Source organism: Lates calcarifer, linkage group LG12 (genome assembly GCF_001640805.2).
Source record: "Lates calcarifer isolate ASB-BC8 linkage group LG12, TLL_Latcal_v3, whole genome shotgun sequence".
Classification (NCBI taxonomy): Eukaryota; Metazoa; Chordata; class Actinopteri; family Centropomidae; genus Lates; species Lates calcarifer.
This window is the reverse complement of record NC_066844.1, coordinates 7,911,205-7,938,811: the sequence shown is the minus strand read 5'-3', so window position 1 is coordinate 7,938,811 and position 27,607 is coordinate 7,911,205. Positions and strand designations below refer to the sequence as shown.

Genomic DNA, 27,607 nt, shown 5'->3' with positions numbered 1-27,607 from the left:
TCCTGAAATACTAGATTTTATGCAGCCCCTGTGACAGTCCTTCAGGACATTTTTACATAAAAGCAATCCTAGGGCACGATGTCATTTAATTTCCAATGAGTTCTCTATCCCTCATCAAATAAACAGGGCCTCCTCTGAGAGCCAGGGCCTGCTCATTACTGGTGGTTATGTTTCAGTCTCAGAAAACACTTAAAGAGACAATGAGGTGGTCCTTCTGCAGAGTCCCCAGCTCCTGCAACACTTCTGTTTATTTCCCATTCAAACCCATTTCCCCTCAAGGTAGCAAAGTTAATATTTTATAAGACCCATGAGGTGACATCATCTCATCGTCCATAAAAGCTCAAAACAATCTCTGGTGGAGATATTTGTGCTATTTATGAGCTTCAGCAGAACATAACCTGTTGTCAACTTGTTTTTCTCTCTGCTTTATGATTTTTTCACTGAAAATTAATGGAAGTATACGATGAGGTCATCCATGTGGAGCTGATGCATACAGTAGCTGTGATTACTAAACAGAAAATAATGGTATTTACTTTTTATTGCGAGAACAGCAGCATCTTAGAGATCAAAAGGCTTGTTGGTAGACCATGCACTAATGTTACCTTAATCTTTATTGATCCTGAAATACAATGTGTATTCTCATGAGAACAAGTGAACCAGCACCTTAACAAGAAGCTGACGTGACCCTTAATCTATTGTGCCTCCAACCAAATAACATTGACAAAACTGTCAATCGATGTACACCCAACCACCCCCCCCCACCCCCACCTAGTTTACAGTTTCAGAAAAAGTAATTGCATCAGGACTTCTGCCTTGAAATCCGTATCGTAAAGCGTCTCCTGTTCACTATCCACAGAGAACTAGAGCACAACTAGTAAAAGAAGCCATGGGCAAGTCAAGCGGGGCACGCACAGCCGAGACGTGAATTTCCCAGCCTTCAGACTATGGCGCAGAGACTTCAGCAGATACAGCGTCATGGTGTCACATCCAAGCTAGCCTCTAGTAATTATAAACCGAAACAGAGCCATTCAGGGTATCCGTTGAGAGCAGCATTGTGGGTACTTAATTGTCCATATCCATAAAATTCACATATACCCTTGTTTGCCATTTTTCCATCCTTTTAGTCGTAATCTGTGCTTTCTAAAAACTACTGCTCCTCGCAGATACAGAAATGTCTTGGCTGTGCGCAACCCCTTGACTTGCCCATGGCTTCTTATTCCAGTTTTGCTCTGGTTCTCTACGGATAGTAAACAGGGGATGTCAGTGCAATAGTAGGAAGATGTCATTTTTCCACAAACCTTGTCAAGCTTTTCAGCACTGCAGACCACAAGCTCACTTGTACTTTTACGATTTTCTGTGGGAAAAGGCAAAAAGGTACTGTTAAAATGAACAATTGATAATGTAATAAAGTGACTTTGAATAGTGGATTTACTGTTACTGGTGAAGGTCAGAATTAGGACCAAGATTAGAACTGAGTTCTGCAAAGGAGAAGAATTAGTACAGAGTCTGAGAAGGCTAAACTCAGGGACCAAGATATCCCAGAGCTTAACTTGAGCTAAGAACTCAGAAGCAAAGCATCAAAGGTGTGAGCTCAGTTTTTAATTACATCGCACCTTCCAATATGTGACAGTCACTAACACAACAAGGTAAAGACTCTTGGGGCTGATGTGTTTTTCCTCTTAACACTTACAGTATTACATCATCTTCTGTTCTTTGATGTTCTGTTCTCTTCTCATTTTTTCATATCTTCCTCTGCTCTCCTAGTTTGTCACCCTTTCCTGTCCAACTTATTCAACATTCACTGTAGCATCCTTCATTGAGTTGCTACCCTCCACTTCTGTCTTCCCCTCTTTCTCTCTGGTCCTCACTGCCTCTCTGATGACTTTCTTTACACACTTCACCTTCGCTTACCTTCTCTTCATTTGGCTCCGTCACTTGTTCTGTCACCTCTCCCCACTCCCTCAAACCCTACTCCTCTTCCCCAGCTGACTCAGCAGCTGGTTTCCGAGGTTGTACCAGTTTGTTTGTCAGGTGGGAACAGGTGAACGCCGCAGGGTGCAGGCTGACCTCACTGTGTCACTTTCACTCCAACTCACGTCAGGTTTGTTTGAGATGCCGCTACTCTCCTTGAGGCTCATTTCAAGCTTGTATGAGCTACATAGAAAATGGAAAGAGCTAGCCAGAGGCAGGGAATACTGGCGATCAGGATTCATACTGTTGTAGGGAATACTTTATATCTTTTCTGTTGAAGTCTTTTTTATGATGTGCAGTATTTGACTAACATTTTTTACTGTGTAAAAACATTTAGAATATCAAGGACATATTGATCTGCTGAGAATGAAACATACAGCACTATCACTGATTATATTCACAGTCAGTGTAGATGCAATCATGTTAAAATCAAAATCCTGTAAGCCAACCAGTGTGTATTACTGTTGTGCACAAGGCAGCTGACACAAATAGACTTCTGAGCAGTGATATATGGTCTAACAGCTTAGTTCACAACTCCTCAACTGAGAGGATTTGACAGAAGCTGTAGAAATGTCTTTTTGGTCTGCTTTGTTCTCTCTGTTTTGACCTCTCCGTTTTACCTACTGAACCTTCTTAGATGCAGCAGCTGATAGTGCTATTCATGACGCTATTTTGACACATAACACAAATAGACACTCACGTATAGACACACACACACACGCAGATAATGCAGTGTGACAGAGTAAGTGCTAACAAGCAAAGTGAGGCAGGGAGTGTTCAGTCTTTCCCCTGGGTATCAGAGTCAAAGGTAAAACAGAGTGCGATAACATTCACATTAGAGTTATATTATATTCACCTTCCCTCATGAAACATTAAGCCTCTCTAAATATTGCATATGTTGTGAAATTTTGTTGATACATCAACCTCTTATGAATAATTAATCCCTCCTCAGTTATCCTCCGTAATCATTTTTTGAAAAGATATCAGCCTGACCGTAGTTTAAAGCAAATTAAGCACCAAGCTGTGGCACGATAACTTGTAGAAATGTCTAGACATGCTCTGAAATGTTTTATCTGGATCTGAATCCAATTATGATAAACACTTGTAGGAGACCTGGGACACGTGCCATTTTTTGTGTGTCGTTGTGCAATACTTGTAACAGTAATGGTAAAAATTAGAAAAAAAAATCAAAATATAAATCTTGAAGAAATTGCTGGATCTGCACCTTGAGCATGATTTGCAAACAAAATGACACCTGGATCTAAACGTTTGAGATTCCCTGCTATCCGTAGATTGATAGACAAACGAAAAGCAATGAAAATGGGATCTCCTTAGCGGTGCGGGAGTCGAACTAGCTGCTCAGGGCCACTAAGGCCCATGTATTATGCACCTTAATCATTTGGCTATGGGGCACATACACATGCTGCATATTCTTAACCCCCTCTGAGCCACAAACAGCTTTAAACAACTTTTTTTTCACATATTTAGTAACATTCCCCAGAACCTGTAAACAGACTTCAATGTCGTATAAATTTAGTAGATTTCCCCTTTAATGCTAATCGTACAACGAACAATCAGTTACCTGATCAAGATAGAACTTGTGTTCACAGTATCAGTGGATCAGAACAGTATCAGAAGATGAAATAATCAAATGCACAAGAGAGGAGGTTAATTTCCTTTCATATTTAAATTCTTAACAGTCCATAACTGAGATTAACTTGAGTGTGAGACATGATCCAGATAAAATAGGTATGTGCCAGTCTTACAGTAACTCAGACAGTTAGCCAGCCAGCAAAACAACCTTTTCAGGCAGGTGATAACTCCCCCAAGATACAGCACTGTTTTTCTTTCTTTTTTTTAATCTTGAAATCTTCACTCTAAATTACAAAGTCAGAGGAGCAGAACCAGAGAAATTCTTTTTCCTCAGTTCTGGATGTCCAATAACTCTCAGGCTAGTGGGTAAGCCATGTTGGAGGTGGGCCTTCTCTGTGTGTGTGCGTGTGTGTGTGTGTGTGTGTCAGTGAGGCTCTTCCAAAGATGCCAGAGCCAATCACCAGAAGGGAATTTAGTGCCTCTCTGCTTCCTGCTCCAGTGGGCAGATAAGATTATAGCATTTAGATTCAGAAACAGACATTCTCTCACTTCAAGTTGACTCGAGCTCCATGGTGCCTGTGAAAACTTCAGCAGCACTATATCAACAACATGCTGCTGCCTGTTTCCTCTAATTTGTGGATGTGCTAAATCAGACTTTCTGTACAGCACATATTTCTTTGGTGTCTTTGGTTCCAGTTCAGTTTGTTGTGCGCGTAATACTGCTGCTTACGTAGCAACTGCATTGACTGAGTTTTGAGTTTGTTGGTCCCAGAAAATAGCCTAGTGTGCACATATAGCAACTATACAGTAGACATGAGGTTGCAGATTTTTTATTTTTTTTTTTTTTTTGGAGGGGGGGGGGGGTTCAGTCTGTGTTTAGTATTTGGTTTAAGAGAGCCAGAAATATTAATATTTTCCCCTGAATGTCTTATTAAGAAAATATTTCTGCTTGTCCTGTCCTTTACCTTCTGTGCCTTCTCCAGTTTGCCTTACTGCAATGGAGGATTTTTTTTTCTCACTTTTTGATGACTTTTCCGCTTTTAATACAGTGAGCCTAATAACTCTTTTCATGCACTATAAGACAATAGCATTGAGAAGTTAGCTTATTATTAAACTTTCATCTAATTATTAAGGCTCCACTGTCACCGCTCATTTACCCCAAAATATACAGAGCAATATGAACTTTAAAAAGTAATTCTGTATAGACTCTTCTCTATTCATTTACTTAGCAATATCCCAGAAACATTGTGGTAGTGATGATTGATTGAAATTCTAGAGTGGCACAACATATATTAAAGAGATGAATTAAATAACCCTAAAATACGCTGAACCATATTGACACAATGTCACTAGCATGTCCAGTCCTGCAAAGGTGAGGTGACACTGTCAGTGTGTGACTCTTACTACAGTTGAATCCAGTGGCACGCTATAACATGAAACGATCTTCCTCCTTGATATAGTTGTAATTCTATCAGCCACGGGCCGAGCTGTAATCTTATTATCTGTTGTTAACAGAGTTGGGGTTGGGTGGGGGCTCGGCAGCGATGGGGATCTCCACAGGGCAGATTACCTCTGCATTATCCACTCAGAATAGGACATTATCACCTATCACAAGCCAGAGGTGTCAATTGATCCAATCAGCTTGTCCCTCTAGTGATGCGGACCACTCCCATCATCGCCAGTTAATTATAGAGAAGATGAGACACTTTACTTTGGTTGGTAGAGCTGGTGCAGCCTGCTGGTGTGTTACTGTACTGCACATTGCTTCACAGTGGAGCGACTTACTTTACTCATTTACTCATGCAAATGCAGGTTTGACCTCTGTAAAGGTAGAGAGTCATTTCACTCATCTCAGTCTCTTCAAAAAGAAAACAGCAGCTGCTACTCAGTTGCCTCTATTAACATGGAAATTGATCATGATGATTTTAATCAGTAGATTATAAAGCTCAAGCTTGTTCAGAAGTCTGAGAGTATTTTTTGACTTAATTAAACAGGAGCTGATCTAACGATTATGTTGTTGTATGTTGTTATCAGGTCCGTCTTAGCCTTTAGACTTTAGACTGCTAGAGAGTTTCTAAGTGATCCCATCATAACTAGTTTGGAAGCCATTTGTGTGTGGTCCAGTACGCAGCTTATGTAATTGTGATTTGGAAACTTGATTGCAAATTAAAGCTGAGAAATATTTTCATTATTGATTAATCTGCTATTATTAATTATTTTCTCAATTTATCGTTGAGTCTATAAAATGTCAGAAAATATTGAAAAATCAATTATCCATTCAAGTCTCCATGGTGATGTTTTCAAATGTGTAGAGACTTGTTATTTAGGGTTTACTTATATTCTTTTCAAATCCTTGAATTTCTGTGACAGAGGTGGCAAATGCAAAGTTAGTGTTACTCATTAGTCAAAATTATGACAATAAATTTTTCAAAAATAACAACTACTAAAAGGGACTGGTTTGATGGAACAGCTACCACAGGACAAATGATAATGAAAGGAGCCCACAGAATGTTGTTGTGAGCTTCAGATACAGTGCAGAGTCCCTTCCTTATTGATCAGCCATGTCTTGCCACTTGGCTTCCTATCCAGGTCTGTGACCACAAAAACAAAGTACAATCTATTATTGATTCTCACTTTGCCAGCTAATAGACTAAATGACAAAATATCCATGTGTAGTGCAAGTTCCATTTTGATACATCAGTCATTATCATTTTCTGTCATTATGAGATATATTGGCCCAGTGGGATTGACAGAAACCACAAACAAAACCAGCTGTGCTCAGATATGCTATTTGTCTCTTTAAGTACTTTGGTTGCTTTTCATTTGCACCAGATTGTTAATGGAGTAGCTGAAAACCAAAACAGCTATAAATAGCAGAAAAAGCCACAAACAAAGAACAACCATGTGCAGACACACTCTCCATCTTGTAGTTTTTTCTCTGATCATTTACTTTCGCATTAGAGTGTAGCAATAAAAAGAAAGAAAGAAGAAAATAGCCCAAAAATAGAAGGAAAAGGTGATATAAACATGATGTAAAAGGATAAGTGTTGAACCCAGCCAGTGTCCCCTGTCCTCAGTGGTCATTTGAATATACTTGTCAACTTGCTCTTTCTTCTGTTCCGTTTGAATCCCCTCTGAGGAAGGTATAAATGCTGGATAAAAGTAACTCTTTAAAAAGTACATATTTCAGGCTGAGCACATTCATGTGTTTTATTTTGGGACAATGTTGCATTGACACAAATAGGGACATAACATAGCGTTGGCCTCACCGTCGACCATTTTTGTCAGCTTCATCTCATCCTCTCATTAAGGGTTGTTTGGTGGTATTGAGCCCATTCACCACCCATGCAGCAGCAGACAATTTTCTGGGAGCAGTCTGAACAGTTTGATGAGTATCTGTCAAACAATCAACATCATGTGGCAACGTGACCATACTGGTGGTAAAGGTCTGCAGATTGGTGGGGGAAAATAGCTTGTGTGACTGGCTAAAATGCAGAGCGTGGTGTGCTTTACTAACTACCCATTCAATGCCTGAGTGTTTTTCCCCTCTGAGTGCAGATGAGTATTTTCGGTGTAAATGTCAGCTTAGTGCCGACTAGCCTATAGGTTCGCTGTTGCAGAACAGACAGAAATAGAAACAAAGGTCGATGTGGCATGAAATTGACATCAGATTGCTTAATGTGGGGACAGTAATGAGGTGACCTTTCATGAGGAACGCATATTTTTATATGCAGTGGTTTTAAGCACATAAACCACATGAATAAAAGAACATGGAGGAAAAGTTTCTCAGACCAGTCAGAAACAAAACATAACATTTTAACACAGGAGTTTGGCATAATTTAATTTTCTAAGTATTTTTAAAGAAGACAATACATTTTAGTTAAATTGCAATTCAATCTGTGCCATCTTACAGTTACTTTTTTTTAGTGCTGGTCAAACAACGTTTTCTCCCATAATCGCTGACCTGTTTGTGCACACCCCATAAGTTTGTACAGCTGCACAGGAGCAGAGCAGATAAACGATGGCCTTTTTAAAGCCCATCTAGATCTGAAACTCATATCCTGTGGCCCTTTATGAGAAATAGTGCGTTACAAACCAGACAGAGATCACACCTGGCTGCTAAATATGTACGGTTGGATACTCTTACATTTATATATTCTGTTTTTAGCACTATTTGATGTTGTGTTCAAAGACCTGTTCTCCAACCTTCCCACATAAAAAATGTTATGTTTATCCAGTACCCACCCATCAATTTGTTTACAGTTAAAGAGAAACAAAGAAACAGACACACATATTACATTAGCATTTATTTTTGCGTCATTTTTGATAACCTGAAGACTTTTTGCACGGTATTCCCTTTTTTATTGATTTTTTTTTTTTTTTTTTTTTTTTTTTTTTAAAGCCCCGGCTCAGTCATTAACCCCTGAGGGAAATATCTTTTTCTTTAGCCTATAATTGCTCTGCTATATTCAACAGCCTCTTGGTAACCTTGCCTCTTTGGTGCTGGGCAGGTCTATGTACACATGGTTTATCAAAGCTTAATTGTTGGAAGCTGATGACTACAGGGCTGATGAGGGTGCCTCAGACTTAACTGTATAGTAAATGTACACATCATAAAATCAGAACAATAAAAAGCTGCAGGGTTGGGTGTTAATTCTCTATGATGTCTTTTTAGTTATAATCAATGGCAATATCAATATATTGATTAATGCAGGTTTAACCTCACTGTTAATGTCCATACATGATAGTTTTGGAATAGAGTTTAAAAACAACAACAAAAATCACCAAATTTGGGTATAATGATCTCATGCTGTCACACACCCTGCAGGTATACCTCTACATCACTGGAAGAAGGTGAGAAGTTTAACCCATAAACCAGAAAAAAAAGGATCATACATACACATACTGATCCTATCCTTAGAAATTCCCTCTAACTCTAAGTTTTCACAGCAGCCATTTTGACTAGGAGGAAAAACACAAGTGTAACTAATAACATTAATGATGGCTCCATTCCATTTAGATGTGCCAGCGAGCCAAGCCAATGAGCCAGCATGCACATTAGCAAAGACCTGGCTCAGGCACAGCAAAATGGAACACAACCATTATTAATGTAGCACCTGTTTGACAAGTCAACATCTCTGCCAGGGTCTGCTGACAGCTGTTAATCTTTTATAAATTTAAATGTGGACAGAGCCCACTTAAAAGATGACAATGGCACTGACTACTAATGAGCAGCTAATGGAGTATAGATTCAGTAGATTAGAATAGTTTAAACACATCTTTTTTTTCTTTTTTAAATTTTAATTCAGACTCCTTTGCTGTCTGGTCTAAGTCTCTAATCAGCACAGCAGCAACAAAGCAGGCATTGTGTGTATCTTAAAATGTTTAGCATTAGATTTAAGTTAAAAATTAGACTCCTGTTTAATTCTGTACAGCCACGAAGCACCAAAAAAGACTTTCTGCTCAGAGGAGTGGGTAGTTTATTTTGTATTTGTAGGTATGTTTGTACAAAATTAGCAGCAGCAACAGTAGAAAGTCTATAAAAATCTCAAAGCCCACACACCTTGTAAGCCTACAGTAACCCTTTAAAACCTTTCCTACTTTAGAACTGCAGGCAGAACATTGTTAAATATAACAGCACTAAATTCATATAACACAAATAACATTTCTCCTTTCAAATCTATTTTTCCCTCCTGAGACAGGAGCAAATCAGCAGTTGAAATTCATCAAGGGACTGTAAAAGGGCTATTGTTCCAGTTGTGAAAGTTTATTTGTTCTTTTGAACACACATCCACTGCATTTAATTTCCACAAATTTGCCAAATATGGCAGCGGCTCCATGCTAAAGATAATCCCTCTGATCATGTTTCTGTGAAGCCTGAACCAAACATTGATTTGTGTAACACTGGATAAATCGCCCCCAATTTCCATCTCAGTCAAGTGTCTCCTCTCTGACGTAAACAGATGTTCTGTGCTCTAAAGCAGCTTACATGAGCAGCCTACAAAAACCTTTAGTATGTTGCTCCAAGGGAGGAATTGCCTTCAGTACCTTGGTGTTCTTGACATGATGTACCAGCTTATTCATGCACTGTTTGAGTGGCTCTTATTATTAAACAAGCATTAGACTATTAAATTTGGCATACATGGGCATACATATCCCTGTTTGTGCTTCAGTGTGTTCTAATTAAACATTATGAGTCACTACGAGTCTATGTAAACAATTTTCAGAAGAGAGATCGCCTCGATATTCTGGTTTGACCAAAACTGGGATGGTGATCATTGCGGATAGGCCAGAAGATGAAGAGCCATGCATGGAAATGAGCCCTCATTACTTTCTGTTCTCATTCAGGCCTGATGCGCCCCCCGCTCCTCTTCTTTTTCTTCTTCTCTCACTTCATTTTTCTCTCTCTGTTGCTCCATCTCTTTTCTTTGGAGGAAATAAAACTGGGTCATATCCTCCTTCCTCCTCCTCCTTCTCAGCAGCTTAAATGGAATAAGTAGAAGAAAAGAGGGTGCAATTAATGCAGTGCTGGTGGATGTACATGGAGATGGAAATGTATGGATGGCAGTATAAGCACAGTCATCCACGCGCGCACACACACACACACACACACACACACACACACACACACACACAGACAGACAAACCTGCTGTGCCTGCATAGGCTCATACATTAGTGCAACACTCAGTCCAGAAGCACTTGAAACATATCTCTCCTCTCTCAGTGCATCTCATCCACTATTGTCTGCTTTTTTCTTTCCTGTACAAGGTGCATCTCACCGCTGCTTTTCTTCCTGCTGCGTCTTTATCTAACATTTCAGGGGTTTCAGCGTTGACTGTCTGCCGCCACAGCTCAATAGTACTGTCAGGTTCACCTTTTTAATGTAGGAAGATGTCAGAATCTCCCTCCCCTCACACACACACAGATAAGATACACACACATATGCTACAAAATCGCAGTACTGCATGATGCACATTGTAACACTGATATATTGTAGCCCAACAAATGCCAATATTTGAGACTTTAAAAAATCTGATAATGATATATGAGCTGACATGAACCATTTTTGATAGGGGATCTAATGTGCTCAGTGGGCCACTGTGCAGCTGAAAAATAAACCTGTCAGTGCTCTCTGGTAAACAAACGACGTGTCACAATGACATACACACACATGACTTAATTGCTTCTTAATTTTAGATTAATTACCACAAATGTGTTTTTGGCATTTCTGTAGCAAAATTCGGCGTTAGCAGTGTATCTGCGGTTAGTAAATATCATCTAATTTGTCAGCACAGTCCATAATAGTTAGCTACACAACAGTGGTACAATACAGGACAATCATTTATGATTGTTGGTACATCTGTGTAGCAAAAAGAGGAAACAATTTTTTCAAGTGCAGCATCCGCAATACTCTTTTATTTACCTAAGCAAAAATACATGAATAAAATACTAAGTAAATAAGTGTTTAAAGTTCAGGTGTAAAACCAAAAATCTGTAAATTTGGGATAAAAAGGGAGTGTTACTTGTTTCCAGTATATTATCACAAGAAAACATACTTGTCTTGTCCCTGTATTTGAATTACCATCTACGTAAATGTGTTTAGGTGGCAACACACATACACATACTGAACCATATTTAGAGTGCCAGAGTTAATACCAGAACTGGTACATCAGTATTCAGACTTCAAACTTACCTGAAGACTTAGACACCACTTAGACAGTGATGTGTGCAGGATGAAGTTTCAGGGAAAAAATAGCTGCCTTTATCTTTATCATTCAGATTTGGGATGCCAGGCTGTTTTTGTCATGTTTTTTTACTCACAGTTCAGGAAGGAGCAGGGTAAGACCCAGCACACCTGTTTGCTGTATCTGACACTCACACGTTGTATGCAACATATGGGTGAAGTTTGGGCATCACTAAACAAATTATGTATTTTGTTGATTTTACTCAGTAACCTCTTCGTTTGGCAGATATCAGAGCTTGCGAATGCTTTTTGTTGCCAGCTAAGACTCTTTCTGTTCATGATTGAGGATGTTTCACCCGCTCTTCCTTGCAGATCGCTTCAAGTTCTGAGATATTTTTGGGCTGTTTTGCACACACAGCATGTTTAATATCCATGGACAGATTTTGTACAAGTCAGTGGACTCAGAGGGCTGTTCAAAAGCTTCAGCTTGTGTTTCTTGAAGTAGTTCATTGTGGATTTTGAGGTCTGCTTTGGATCATTGTCCTGTTGTATAAGCTGGCCTCTTTTCAGTTTCACATTTTTGACATTTGCTGATACTTAGTGGAATCTATTCTTCAGTTTAATTTAACACCTGGATGTAGATGTATGTAACTTCTGCATAGGTTCTGTTTATGTTTGCACCACATATAGTACATTATCTTTAACACACGCAGCATGTTAAGAGAGTTGATGACCTCAGTATTTGTCACTTTTTTTCTAAGAGCCAGCGGCTGCTGTGGAAGGATTAGGCGATTAGAGACAACTCTCTGAGATTGGCCGGCAAGCCTCATCAGATAAAACATGTTTAGAGCAAACAAAAGCTCGGCTCTGCTGTGTCGGAACATTGCCGGACCACTTTGATCTCCTCGCTTTTCCTGTCGAGGCTATGAGAATCTCCCTCAGATCTTCAGATGTCTGTCTTGCAATCAAAGCCTTGTCAGATGCGGGGGCTTGTTTCTCAGGACTGCCGCGGCTATTCTCAGATTAATTACTTGACAACCTCTCTGAGGGCCGAGAGGTTCTGCCAGCCCTGCAGGTTTCAACACTTACCGAATCTCTGACACCAAACACATGTAGCAGGCTCTCTGCTTTGATGAACAATAGATTTCGTTTTTAAGTTATGTACCAATATCCCATCAACTGGAGCTAACAAGGACTAGAGGACAAATGTGAGAGTTCAAAAGTTTCACACAATTGTGCTGAATTGATTTCTGCCCTTCTCTTTCCCTCTGTCCCTCCATCATGTTTCACACTCATTCGATAATGACGGTCAGAGTAGTGTTCTTTCATGTTGCAAAATCAGCCTTTCATGAGGGACAAAGCGATGATTAGATTTGTTTGTGAAGGACAAATTTCAAAAACGCGGGTCGATTCAATAAAGAGAATTTACACAGTGGGTGTAAACTTGTTATTCAATTTGGCAGTGCCAGGTAAACTGATGGACAGCAGTAGATGGAATCCACCCAGCCTCTCCTGAATAACATCTATTATCGTCCACAGCCCTACTGTAAATTACTCCTCAGGAGACCGGGGCTAAATTCAAACAGTTACCATGTAATTTTCCTGAGTCCATCCTAACACAATTTCACAATACAGATAAACTGATAACTACATCCTGTAGTGTTTGTGCATGCGCATGTGTTTGTGTTTGTCCTCAGGCTTGCCGTAGGAGGATATTAGGCGGTTCTCTGAGCAGAGCCTGATCAGATTTACAGTCGAGAGAGAGAATAAGACACATGGGAAATCTAATCGAGCTGAACTCATCAACAGGAGTGCTCGAGTATTGTGCTAACAAACTGAATTCTCAAATTGTTTCACCAGTGCTCTACAGTAACACTGTGCACATCAGCCTCGCATTATGTTTATGGAAGTCATTTTAATGTTTGCATATTTCATTCCCAAAATGGCTCAGACAGAAAACCAAAATGCATTATTCATCACAGTGCAGCTTCAGTTAGATTTATTGCAACCATCATCAAGCAAAGATTTGACATGCAAGGGCTATTTTATGGCTGATTCTCCATCAACCCCAACCAGAGAACATGAGTGTAATACTAGTTTAAATCAACCCAAAGCATTGTTTTTGTGAGGCAAACACAGACCTGTTGTGTGCGACACCATTTTTGTGACGAAACAGGCAGCTTAGATGTGTCTAACACGAATGCTGACTGAGCCTTTTCTGGCTGAGATTTTTTGACAGATCAAGAAAGCCTGTGTATTGCATTATTTAAGCACAAATGCCTCCTCACACTCAAAATATTTTTTAATTTCAGACACTGAGGGAATTCAGAGAGAATATTACAGATGCTGTTTCATTTCAAAAGTTTTTGACGTCTCCTCTTGCGGCACACTCAGAGATGAGTAGCAAGGAACTGGCTTTTAAGCTTCCTCACATTTTTTTGTTTCTTGTTTATTTTTGTCTTTTCTTGTCTGTCCAGTTGAAGTCTAACTCTGCGTTCAGAGCTTTTTGTCTTTTTGTCTCCTGGATGCTGTAAAATGCTGTATGCCCTTGTCAACATTTAGAGGTGCTCAGACAGACCAGAATGAAGAAAATCCAAGACAGTGCAACACATGTCATGAAACACAGTGGATGAGGCTCTGCTACTGATGCTGTAGGTTGGAGATGGCTGTCCTCTCACTTTTAGCTCGTCCTGTAATGTCCAAAGTTCCTTGAACCACTCAACATTGAGAATATGTGTAGCAGTCTAACCTCTGAATATCCTAGCTCTGGACATGAACTACACCTAAATTTTATAACTTAGTAAGAAATATGCTTTTTGATTCCAGGCATTGAGTCCTGATAGTCTTCTACATTTCTGCTTGCAGAACATCTTGTACATGTCTTTGCATATAATATTAACAATCAGGTACACTGGCTCTGTACCACTAAAGTGTGATATAATGTAATGTTATCAGAATAAGAATCATAAAAACTTTGTCTTTGACATGGCTCACACTGCACACACAGAGTGGAAAAACACACACACATAGTGCACAGATGAGCCAACATGCTCACCTCCCAGATCTCAACAACATGGCTCAGCATGTGAGACAGTTTGACCGGTTGATTAAGCTCCTGTCAGAACTCAGGTTCCAGAAATGAAAACATGCTAAGTATAAAGAAACCTGCCCAAAAACCTATCCAAACAACCACTGTGCACACTCCCAGCCTGAGGAAGCACAATGCTGGCTTTTGAGGTCCTGGTAGGCATATTTTGATACCTTTGCACAGAGCCAGGCTAGCTGTTTCCCCGTTTCCAGTAGTTATATTAAGCTAAGCTAACCTGTTGCTGGCTGCAGCATTGTACTTATACTGTACAGACACAAGAATGGTATAACTATTCCTTGGTTTTCTTTTCAGCATAAAGTACATATATTAAATACTGATAAACAGCACTAGAATTTGACAATAAACAGGATCAATAAGCAGAATCATTATCTAGAAAATCTAAACCAAATCCTTGTATGTTTTGTATTTATGTTGTTACAGTGCATACTCTGTTTTATTATATGGTGTAATGAAGTAGTGGAGCATACAGTCTAGTTTAGTATCATCTCAGATGCTTTGGCCTGTGCACTACAGCACACTAAATCCTTGTCATTGCTTGAGTAAGTTGATTAGAGAACCAACCGTTTTTGCCAAAAACCGTACCTGTGTCCTTTCCTCCTTTCTTCTTTTTGTGATCCGGCTCACATCCATTTAGTCCTTGTATCTCTTAAAGACCAGCAGCCTCCTACTCCCCCACCCTCCTCTCCTCTCCAGCCCTGCTCCTTTTGATGACACAAGGTCAGCGGAGGTCAGCGAGCCCTGCTTAGAAACATAATTTAATTTCTTTTGACCATGGCTTGTCATCATTAAAAGTATTTGGAGTGTGTGAGTTCCTCTTCTTCATTATTAGGCTCTTGAGTATAGCGTACCAGGTCAATATGACCAAGGCTCTATGGCTCTATTACTCAACAAAGATTTTCCCTTTCCGGCTCCTGTTTAGTGCCCGGCTCTAAGTTCATGGCATTTAAATGAGCCTCTAATCAAATCCTTGAAAATGTAAATTTAGCCTTTCTGTTTCAAAACCCCTTTTGGAAATTGTTCTCTCGAAAGGAATTAATTGGAAGAAGTACTCTTCTGAGGACAATATGACACGCAAACTAAACTACACAAGTTCACACATGAATGCTGACTCACATGCACAATCGGGCACAGATAAACAAGTACAACTTGTGTGTACTAAATGTGTGACTCATGCATCTGCATTTAGGTATAAAAGCCTCTGATTTGTCAGTGCCTTTCTTTCAGTCTTCCTCTCTTCCCTTCTGTGTATAGCTACCACACACATCACTGCCAACCCTCAATCTTGTAGTAGCTACACGTTTTCTCTTTCCCAAAAACTCTGCCTGTTGACTACAATGCCCAAAGGCATCATGTGCATGTATTTTTACACTCTCTCTCTCACACACGAGCACTCAGAAGAAGGCTCCCAATGTTAGCATCATTGTAGAATTCCATGCATCTGCTATCTCTGTATTCTTCGCTACCTCTACATCCCATACTGTAGCCAAAGAGTTGCTTTTGGCAGTGTCTGATTGTTGTAAGGGTTTGGGCTAATCCAATAACAGGCCCCTGTTTGTAGACAAAACACTGTTAAGTTGTCAGCAAGCTATGCTGCTTAAGAAATAAGAAAGCCATCAGATGCCTGAGTGAGTCTGCAGTACATGCACAGAATAGTGCCCACGGGAAATTGAATTGCATTAATTAGACTTTCTGATAGCTTGAATTGAACAGAATTAGGAAAAAAATGCTAAATTTGAAATGATCTGCAGAAACCTTTGGTATACAAGTTGTGAGTTGAATGAACCACTGTCACAGCATTGTATACTCTATGTATTCTGAGCAGAAAACAGAAAAAGAGCATCCCCTTGTACCACCACTAATACATCTGACCAATTAATTTCCTTTTTTGGATAATACAGTTAGATTTTGGATCAGGTTTATTTGAAACATTCTTTACGCCAGGCACGTTCAACACAGACCGACTTGATTGAATCTGTGCTGTTTGTAAATCCCTGGATGGAAACTAAATTTGAAAGTGCATTGAGTGTTGAAGTTTTACCTCCAACTACTGCAGCTTGAAATAACTTTTTAACAACTTTTTGACATTATTCTGTTTCAGAATTGCATTCTAACATCAACTTTCAGAGCAGTATTCTCTGTTATGACTTGATGACTTGGTGTTATCAATAAGTCTTCTTTGATTTAGAAAACTGTAACTGAACCTTCTGTTTGTTCATAGTTTCTCTTGGAAAACAGCTGCTGTGCCAGCAGGTCCCTCTGCTCCAGCAAATTCAGTGCATGTCTGCCATCTTTCTCATACATTTTTACTTCTCTTTTCATTGAAGTACTGTATATACTTGTCATCCAACATGTATTTGGACATAAATGGTGCAAAAATGACAGTTTTGATGTTAAATCAACACATTTTTAGTTTCAGAACCTGCTCTGTTTTGTAGCAGTTATTATTTTGGGAAATCTTACCTGGTGAGAATATAGAGAATGAATGGTGAGTTCTTTTTAAACATTCAGCAGACTGGAGTAAATGTGGTTGTGATTGGCAGATTAATGCAATGGAGCGCTTCCTCAAAGTGGTTCACAGACATCCTAAGGTTAACGCTTTCTTTTCCATCATCTGCCTGACAAGTACGTGTTCTCACCTGTCCATTGTTTTATGTAGATGTTGTATCGACCACCTCCCTCACCCCCTCCTTTCCGCTTCCTCTTCACAAACCTCTACATTTCCTCCCTCTCCCAACTATCTCTAAAAATGTCTGTGTTCAGTGTTATGGCCTGGTCTCTATTACATTACACAGCAGCAGTGGGTGGCATGTGGCAGCTTTTTAAATATTTTTTTAAATGAATTTTGTTTCAGTGCATTTTGACGTGTTAAATTAGGAAATGCAAGGCTCCGTTATGAAGACACATCATTTCAAGGTCAGGGTTGTCTCAACATTGCTCAACAATGTAAAACAACAAATAACTCAAGTTTACAGTTGGCTCTTTGCCTACCTTGTTTCTGTCTTAATCAAAAATATTGCAGAGATATGGCAGTCTATTAGCTAACGTCAGCTGGTTTGATTGTGTGCTAAAAGTTTGCATTTCAGTCAGCCATCTCATGTAGTAGGTTATATCTGTATGTGAGCTCAGAGTTTGTTTTGATAGTGTTTGGTGTTGTGGCTGTGACATTTAAACCCATGCAGAGATTGGTAGTGATGATCACCACACAATGCTACTCTTTAGGGGAAATTTGAGTCCAGAGCTGGATGCAGGAGTGGATGCGGGCTGATTTAAATGCTATATGTATGCAGCAGCAGTGACGATGTGGTGTTGTGGTGTAGCAGCAGCACCTCAGGCAGAACTGTGGAGTGAGTTGAGCATTGCGAGCTTAAATAGATCACCTGATTTAAAAGGGTGCGTTTGATATGTGTTGAAGAGTCAAGTATGTCACATGAGAGTGTAGCAGTCCTACTTGTGCTATGTGTGACTGAACTGGCTGGCAGGTTTTGCTCAGTTTCTGTCAAATCAACTGCTTTGTTCATCAAGTTTCAGATCAGCAGCAGCATGTAATTCACTGAATATGGAGGATGTGAACTGGGTTGCCTAAAATAGCACAGCCTCTTTTTTAAAATTAGCATATAGCTATGTTCTAGGTATATTAATTTCAACAGTCAACAAACAATATGTCAATTAATAATAAAGGAAGCACTGCGCATAGACCAGTTTCTAGACCAGGTAATTATTTTATTTGTCACATTAACCAATGAAATGGGGACCAACTTTATTTTAGGGAAACATGATGGTGCTCATCTCTCTCAGGCCATAATATTAATTTTCAAATAGTAATTAATTAATTTTCATAGTAATGCTGAAATAAAAAGTTGATTAATCAATTAATTAATCAATAGAAAAATAATTGGCAACTATTTTGATAATTGTTTGATAATATTTTTTCCCGCAGAGATGGTGCCAAATATTCTAATTCCAACCTCTCAATGAGAGGATCTCCTGCTCCTGTCATATCACTGTAAACTGATTATTTCTGGGTTTTGGACTTTTGGTCCAAGATATTTGAAAACGTAATGTGAAGTTGTTTTGTGACATTTTGAGTTTTCTTTTTTTTTTTAGCATTTCATAGACTAAATGATTAATTGATGAATCAAAAAAGTAACCAGCAGATTAATCAATAATAAAAGTAATTGGTAGTTGTAGCCCTAGTATGTAGCATTGACTGATACCACATACCCCATCATTTATAGCCTTTAGTTTTCTGTACCTGTCCCTAGATGGGTCTTTATATAGATACCTATAAGTACACATATCTAAAGCTCTAAATAGATGAGTAAACATTAAACTGTTGTTGTCCTTGATGTAGCTTAATGAAAGCATGGTACCCATTGCACAAAACGTAACCATTTCATAGTCTTTCTTCTATGCCAATGGCAGCAGTAATGGCCAGTCATTGTGAAATAAATCACACAGGACTCTCATTTACTGTAGATTTTTAGTATGGATCAGTACTACATATACATACATATTTTTTTGTCTATCAACTCAATAACCCGAAAGTGAAAACATGTTTTTAGAAATTCTTGCCAATTTATTAAAAGTCAAAAACTGAAATCTCTCATTTACACAGGCATTCAGGCCTTTTGTTGTGGCAGTCTATAGCGGTCCAGCCAAACTGAGAAACTGGGCAAGAAGGACCTTGGTCACGGAGTTGACTAAGACCCCAACGGTCACTTCAGAAGTCCTCTGCACAGATTGGAGAACCTGCTGGAAGGACTCCATCAGTCAGGTCATTATGGTAGTGTGATGGAAGACTTTGAGTAAATGGTGTATGTCAGCCCACTTGGAGTTTGTCAGCGTCATTTAAAGGAAATAATTAAGGGAAGGACAAATGCAGCCAAATAGAGAGAGGTCCTTGAGATTTTTGAGTGTTGTCACAACAGTGACCCAAAGCATACAGCCAAGACAACACAGGGGCAGCTTCCAGACATTACTCTGACTGTCCTTGAGTGGCCCAGCCAAAGGCCAGACTTAAACCCCGTAGAACATCTGTGGAGAGACCTGAAGATGGCAGTTCACAGAAGCTTCCCATTCAATCTGACAAAGCTTGAGAGGATCTGTCAGGAAGAATGGGATAAACTGCCCAAATCCAGGTGTGCAAAGCTTGTAAAGACTTACCTAAGAAGACTCAGCTGTAATTGATGCCAAAGGGGCTTCCACAAAATACTGATTTAAGGGTCTCAATACTTTTTTAAATGAGAGATTTCAGTTTTAGTTTCTCTCACTTTGTCATTATGGGTTATTGGATGTAGACTGGGCAAAAATACCTGTTTTATCCATTTAAAATGTACTACACAAAAAGTGCAAAAGTGACAGCTCGTGTTACAGCTGAAATGTCTGACATGAAGTGCTTTACCAGGATTGTGTGGGTGCAGTGCAGTGTAGTATACCTACATCAGAGTGCCCATTATTACAGTAACCACTACTCTTGTTCTTAATAATGCAGTGTCCTGTTTTCTTCAAAGTTGTTTACCTCCACATCATTCAAAAGATAAGAAAAGTCTCTGCCCTTCTGGTTTTGAATAAAATCAAATAAAATAAAATAATCTGATTTCATGTCAGCCCCTGCACATTAAAACATCAGATTGCTTGCTTGAAATTACACCTAGTATAATCTATATTATACAATAATGAGCAGGTCATTCAGGACATGACTGAACCGCCTAAATGTTTCAGCTCTGTAAATGCAAGAGCTCTTCTCCCATGGTAATTATAATTTAATTTGTATGTGTCTTTTGTTGTTACAAACAAACTGCTGGTGCTATGGTGTGAGTACTAATAAACAAGGAGAGAGAAATGTATCTGTACACACAAATTTATTGGCAAGCTTCAAAGTATTGGTTCTTTTTCAAGGTAATTGTACCTTGACAAAACCAGTTTTGTTTGAGACATTGGTAATACATTTATTCGCTGGAGCCGAGCGTGTAGTTATATTTTTCCTCCTTCTCTTTTTGTTGAAATCTATTCTGTGCATCAGTGGTACCATGACTAAAACCAAGATTAATTGCTTTCATATCTCTGGTGTGGGATCGCAACCGCTGGGACATAGAAACACACACGCAAACACACAAGCAGAGTGTCTTCATACTACGCACATTTTTGCTCACGGTACACAGTGTACCAGATCAAAATGAATCTGCGTGGATCAAAATGAGACCGGTCTAATTGACAGTGAGGCTTTAATGCTGCGCTGCCGCCATACACCATGCAGGTCCTCTCAGCTGGAACCAAACATCTCTACAAGCTAAAGGGTGGATTAAAAGAAGAAAAAAAAAATGTAAAAGATAAAGAACCACGCTGTTTTGTCAGCTGCATATACATGGGGAGCAGAGAGGCAAGTGTGCGTATGCAGTTCTGCATCTACAAAACCAAACACACTTGCTGATGCACCCTAATGCTGAAACGGTGCTTCTCTCCATGTACATCTGAGCACTTGGCTCTCCATGTTGATCATAACTGCATACAGATGATGTTGATAGGGCTTGTTCAACCCTTGAAGGAAACAGAGGCTCTATTTGCATCTGACATTAAAGTAAGGAGTGAGCACAGCGGCTTATTACAAAGCCGACAGGAGGAGAAGTCGATGCATAATGCACCTCTATGGACAGAAAACATCAGAGCAGTGAGGCTAGCGCCTGCTCGCTCCTCTAACAGCATCAGTTCTGCTTCCCCAATCACCTCTCTGTCTGACAGCTGCGATGAGAGGAGAGAGGCAGGGAGGGAGGGGAGGAATAGATACAGAAAAAAATATCACTACTGTTTGAATTTGCAATCAGTTTGGCGGCTACAATGACTGAGCAACATCATCTGAGCAGCAGAGAGTGAATTTTTTATTATTTTTTTATTTTTTTATCTATGAGTGGGTGAGATCAAGATCAGGAGTGAGAGAGGCAAAAAAGAGACAGAGAAGGAAAGAGGGAAGGAGGGAGAGAACAAGTGTGCAGCTTTGAGGCATTCCATCATCCACCAAACTCCTGCAGCTTCCCTCTTCCCTCCTCCTCCTCCTCCTGGAGAGAGAGAGAGCAACAGAGAGAGGAAGAGCAAGGAAGAGAGAGAGAGAAGGAGAGAGAAAGAGAGAGAGAGAGAGAGGGAGCAACAGAGAGAGAGCGAGAGAGTCACGCTTACAAGCCAGCGGAGAAGAGACGTCAAGAGGAGGATCTACAAAGGGAAAAAAAATCCTTCTCTCTCTTCTGCTGCCTCTCTTCGTGCATCCTACGGGCAGCGAGGAGCGAAGAGGAGCGAGGAGGATCCGGCTGGCATATTTTCTACGCTGCTTCCCCGCGATTTCTGTGGCTGTATCACAGTGCGTGGAGCGCAGGGAGAGCCGCCGACAGCTTGATCGGTGACATCGCTCCGCAGCAGAAGAAGAGTACCGTAGAGGAGCCAGGATGCTTAACAACCTGACCGACACAGAGGAGGGGGACGGGGGAGCGCAAAGCCAGGGTGAGTGATGGGATGTGTCATACAGTCACACACACACACACACACACACACACACACACACACACAAGCAGATATGCATAAATAGAGATGTTCACACATAGATACTGCACATCTGCCCACACAAATACATGGTAGGGTACAGGGGGATTAAATATATATAGCAGAAAAATATGTCACAAACACACAACATGCATGATTTAGGTTTACACACACGCACAACCTGATGGTAGTGAGTGGTCAGTCAAGAGTGTGTGTGTGTGTTTTTGTGAGTATTACAGCATCGTACGGTGGTCGGCCTGCTTGCTTCCTCTGCTGCTGCTCTTACTGCAAGGCTGTTGTGACAGGAATAGTAATAGGCTCACTCCATACGATGGATGGTGAGCGTAAGGGCATTACCGCTATGTCCAGCATACATACATGCACACACTTGCAGTAATACGTGCACAAACACACACACAGTCGCACACACAATACGGAGTGATTTCTGGTGTAGCCGTCCTATGGTTCATCCATTCTTCATGGCAATGTAAATACTCCCACCACATATGGCACTCTGTGGACACACACACACACACACACACACACACACACACACACACATACAGCTCACAATTACAGATACCAACCCAGCATTGCTGCTAATCCCATCACCCCCAGCTGTCAAAATCAGCTCTCTGCCCAATCCCCATCGCTCAGCCCAGCCCTCAGTCTCTGCAGGCTTTCTGGAGAGAACCTGTAGGTCGCTGGTTAGTGCAGAGCTGTGATGCAAGTACTCTTATACCGGCTGCTCAACAGAGAGCACATACTTTGTCAGGCCCCAGCAGAAATTGAACCTATTCTTCTAAGTGTTAGTGACGAGCATGGCACATTTCAGAACAGTATCAAGTAACATGAATGCAGTTAAAAGTCCCTAGTCACTTAAGTTTGGCTACCATTTTCATACCCACTGGTTCATTCTTCACTTGCCTGTGCAGAAGCTGCAAAGCGGCAGTGTTTCTTTTTCATCTCTGCTGTATGTTTGGGATTGTTGTAGCTCTGCATGCATCACTCTCTCTTAAGGCCCAGCTCTGTCCCTCACTGCCCTCTTTTTTTCCCTTCCTGCTCTCTACATTTGTCTCAGCCTTTTTTCTTACTCGTTCGTGTCTCCCATTCTGTGTTATGCACAAATCTCCCTGTTGTTGTCAGTCCTGGGCTCTCAGGGATGCACTGGAGAGACAGGTTGCGGATGAGAGAACAGTCACTATGCTGCTTCTCCTACCTGTGAGGGCTTAATGATAAAAATAGACCAGCGCTGGGAACATGAATATTTAACTTAATGCGGGCATCTCTCTTTTTTTTGGGGGGGGGGGGATTACAATGCTGCGCTAAGAGCATGGACAGCAGTTGTAAGAGGATGGTGGCAGGTTTGAAGCATGACCCCGTTTATAAGTGCGACGAATTGGAACCATCAAGGGCAGGTTACCAAGCGTGACATAAAGCCACAAAACAGCGCATGCAGAAGTGTTACACTAATACGATTACTTAAGCACTGCTGTCTCCGTGTGTCCACCTTTTAGCACTATTTAATTCATTGTCAAATTTACATGTATGCAGTCATGTGTGTGCAGGATGGTGTTTTAAAGTTGGCACACATGTTCATACTGAGCACATGCTAATGTACGGAAAAGTGTGTGTAGCAGCAACTCATTGCCTCTCCAGCTATATATAGATGCCAGACTGTTTCATTTGTCAGGCTGTCCCCTTTTATCCGTTCCAGAGTAATGCATAGATATAACCTTTGTATGTAATGGGCACAGAGCCATGTTGAGACCCTCAGAGAGGTGGATGAGTACCTCCCTCCCCTTCTCACCCCCCCGCACATCTCTCAGCCTCTTAGTTTTTCTCCCTGTGTCACTCTCACCCTATCTCTGTCTTTTTGTCACTCTGCAGTAGCAGCATCTATCAGGATAGGACCTTATTTACACACACACCCTCACATAACTCCCTCCACCCCCCCAAAAAAATCCCTTTCATCTGAATCACAGCTCTGCTAAGCTAGCTGTGCAACAACCTGAATAACTCTGTTTAGTCATCAGTACTATGCCGGGCAGCTTCAGATAGGGAGGGCTTTTTGCCTCTTTACAGTAGGAATGTCAGAGGCTGTCGCTGTCCGCTCTCCCCCGGTGCTGAAGGCCCCCCACCCCACCCCCCGCTGCCTGACTCCAGTAGAATGTATATCCAGGAGTTCAGGGCTGCCTGCCGCTGTCCAGGGTGCTGATTTATAGCCTTCATTACATGGTTGGGTTACAGCCCAGGAGAGGACAGCACAGGGAGTTGCATACAGCATCAGGATGGAGAGGTGTGTTTGTTTGTAGGGGTGTATTTTTGCACTGCATACCTTATAAGCATGCAAAGATGAAAGGCATAATTCTCAGGGAAATAATAAAAAAGGTTGTAACGAAACAAAAAAAAAATGGAAGTGGATGGATGTTGAATCATGGCCAGATTTTCATATTCATAAGTTGTCATGTTCTCCCACCATATTGTTAATTATCTGCAGATTTTTTTCTCTTTGGAGCAGAGGAGAGGTGGAGTGTCAGCGGTGTAAAGAGGTGGGATGCAATCATGAGTTGAAGGGAAGGTGAAGTTTCAGTGATCATTTTGCAGCACAGAAAGGATTTAATGGCAGAGCATGTCTTGTTTTTGAAGCACAAAAGGGGACGCTGTTACTGTCTGAAAGATGAAGTGATGCAGAGAGACGGATAGCAAAAGGAGGAGGGGGTTGAAGAGTTGTTCATTTCCTTCATGGCAGGTGTGGAATGATCTTGTGTTATGCTATGTTTTAGATTTTAGTTTTTGTAGCTCACACTGAGATGAGAGAGGCTTGGTTTAATTTCTTGCCTTCTGGTATTTAAATGTGGAGAGTACCATTTTAGATATTTTCAGTATTGTAATAAATGTGCTGCATCCACTGAATCATGTCAAGCTTTGACCCTGTCATCATTGCAGTGATAAGATACAGTGCAAATTATGTTTGCTTGGGCAGTCTGAGTACTCACTGTTTATGGTGCACTATTAAGAGGAGCTGTTGGTGTTCAACTGCCTGGGTTCTTGTTAGCAAGCAGAAGTGATTTCATGCTACTTCTCCAAATGTTTGTTACTGTGTGCAATTTTTCATTGATGTATTCAGATTCTCATTAATGTGTCAGTTCTGTTTATTTGCTCCGGTTTAATGAGTGAGTAGGTTTTGTTACGTGTGCATAATTGAATATTGCTCATGAGTTCTGCCTGGACAGAGTCTTTGGCTCAGCAGGTCAGCTGACAACTGATAGCTGGCTCACTCCAGATAGATCACACTGTTCTCTGGAGCCTTATTCAGGAAACATACCATATACCAACATAAGTAGTAACTAACTAAGGTTTTGACACACATACAGTCATAAAACTGAGGTGACACTTGTTGAAGTTGTCGGTATTTGTTGTAATCCATAAGATTTCTTGAGCAACTGGTGTATCTGTTTACAGTGCAGCCAAACAAACATGTAAAGAAACTGGTCAAAAATGATTGCAGCTGATTTCTTGCTTTTTGACTGGAGTTGTCAGAAAGGAAACTATGAGGCTGATAGATGAGATAAAATTACAATAACAATGGATTCCATACATGCACTGTTTACTGTTAATCCCGTTGTACGTGTAAAGGTAATTTGAATGCTGTCTTTGGCTGGCACACTCTGCAACAAAGACTAATTTATAGAGAGGTTGTAGCAGAATGTAATGCATTGAATGGGTAATGCTGAAAAAATGCAGATCATCATCATAAACAGGGTTCGGTTGCATGAAAATCTTAAGGATTATAACTTCAAATACAAAGACTACAAGCTTGACTGGCTGCTTTTTAATCATTTCATTTCAGCTGCCATCAGATTTGGATGTAATCAGTATTCACCCATGGGGTACTTTACCTTGCTTCTTGTATATATATTTATGACTGGATTTCATACAGGAGGAAACAACCTGAGGGCAGTGGCCTCAGTGTTACTGCAGCATAGGGACATATAATGAATGGATAACATTTGTGACATGCATAATATAAAACAAAATTGAATTTGGAGATTGGCCTTAGATACAACATGTTACTCCATCATGTCAATCCATCTGCAGCATCATCCATCCATAGCGCTGCAACAATTACTTGATGAATTGATTAGTCAGTCATGAGAAAAATAATCAGCAACTACTTTAATAACTGATTAATCATTTTTGTCACTGTCTGTTTCTCAGTTGTGAGGAATTTATGCTTGTCTTTGTAATATATCATAGTAAACTGACCGTCTCTTGGGGTTTGGACTGTTGGTCAAATGAGCAGTGAACAACTTGAACAACAAGTGATTTGATTAAATCTCTTTGGGCTTTGGTAAATTAGAGCTGGCATTATTATTATCATTATTATTATTGTTTTGCTGCTTTTCTAACCTTTTTTAGACCAAACAATTTATGGATTAATCAAGAGAATAGAATATTATCCATCCATCCATCCCTCCCCTCTCCCTCCAGCCAGTCCATACTTGTGGTCAGGGCTGTGAATAGGGTTGTAATGATGTTTTAGTTATGGCTGACTGCATAATACTGCAAAATGCTCCCTGGGGTCCTCTCCTAGGGAGGCAGTTGTTGTGCATGCTCAACGTCATTATTCTCTGTCTACCCGCTCTGCAACTTATCTACTGTGAATGGAGAGAGAGAGAGCGAGAGAGCAGAAATGCTCAGTAAGTGAGAGAGATTGCTGGCTAATACAGAACCACAGGCACTTGTTACTTGGAAAGGTAGCTCTCTGGCTGCACACAAAAAATGCATTTTCAGTAGGTTAGCACTAAAGTGCATCATCTCCACACGAGTAGACACATATAAGCCCATTGTAGCATGAATTATGGTATTGTATAGGTTAAATTCAATACCTTATTGCCATGTCAACCAAGTTAGTTATGTAGCAGCATGGTGCCATGCACTGCAATCCTCATTAGAAACTCCATACTGTGCAAAATACTGTTGATCAGTTTAGAAAGTTTCAGCCACTGTTTTGCCTGTGTTAGCTTTTTCCAGCCATTCCTCTTCAGTTCTTCAGTACATTTTTTGCTTTATGTCTCGCCCAACACCACACTGATAGAAAATCACCTGCTTAAGAGTCACTGCTATTTTTCAGCAGTGTACCAGTCACCATTGTACAAATGGCTCCCAAAATCCAAATATAGATCGTAATTATGTATCACTTAATTGAATTTAATAAAGGTAGTAATATTAATGAAACATGGATACAAAGGCTTACATAAGGATGGAGCAGATGAATGAATTTTCTTGCTAATTAGTGTATCAGTAGTGGCTGTCCAGATATAATGGATGGGTATTCATTCATTGGTTTGTCAATTAAAAAGCAGGAGAGTATAATCAGCGGTGAAGGGCTCTGTTTCCCCAAAGCTTGCTGTTGACTCATACTGTTCTGATGAAAAGCTCAGACAAAAGCATGTACAAACAGGGGGCTCATTCATGAATGCATACACAATTTGAGACCACCATTAGTCACATATGTTCTCCCTGTATGCAGCATTTCACTGCCATCAACTGTAGTGGTGTCAAAGTATTTTACTATTCATGTGCAATTTATAATGTAATTTAAACTTTCAGTTGGATTTGAGACACAAAGATTCACAAAGAATCTCAAAGAATCACTCATTCTTTGATTTGGAATACAAATATGGTGACTACATATTTATTGATTTATAATCACTAA

The 27,607-nt window shown here is 40.3% G+C and overlaps 1 protein-coding gene across 3 annotated transcripts in view; it reads left to right on the top strand.

The window, feature by feature from the left end:
• Nucleotides 1–27,607, top strand: part of slc12a5a (solute carrier family 12 member 5a) — a 142,951-nt gene that overhangs the window by 28,827 nt on the left and 86,517 nt on the right. The window contains exon 1 of one of the 3 annotated variants that reach the window (XM_051074762.1): nt 21,144–21,846. The exons of the other annotated variants lie outside the window; for them this stretch is intronic. Within the exon in view, the coding sequence (XP_050930719.1) occupies nt 21,792–21,846 (55 nt within the window). The 5' untranslated portion in view covers nt 21,144–21,791. Of the gene's footprint in view, nt 1–21,143; nt 21,847–27,607 lie in introns of those variants that run through there. 3 annotated transcript variants of the gene reach the window in all.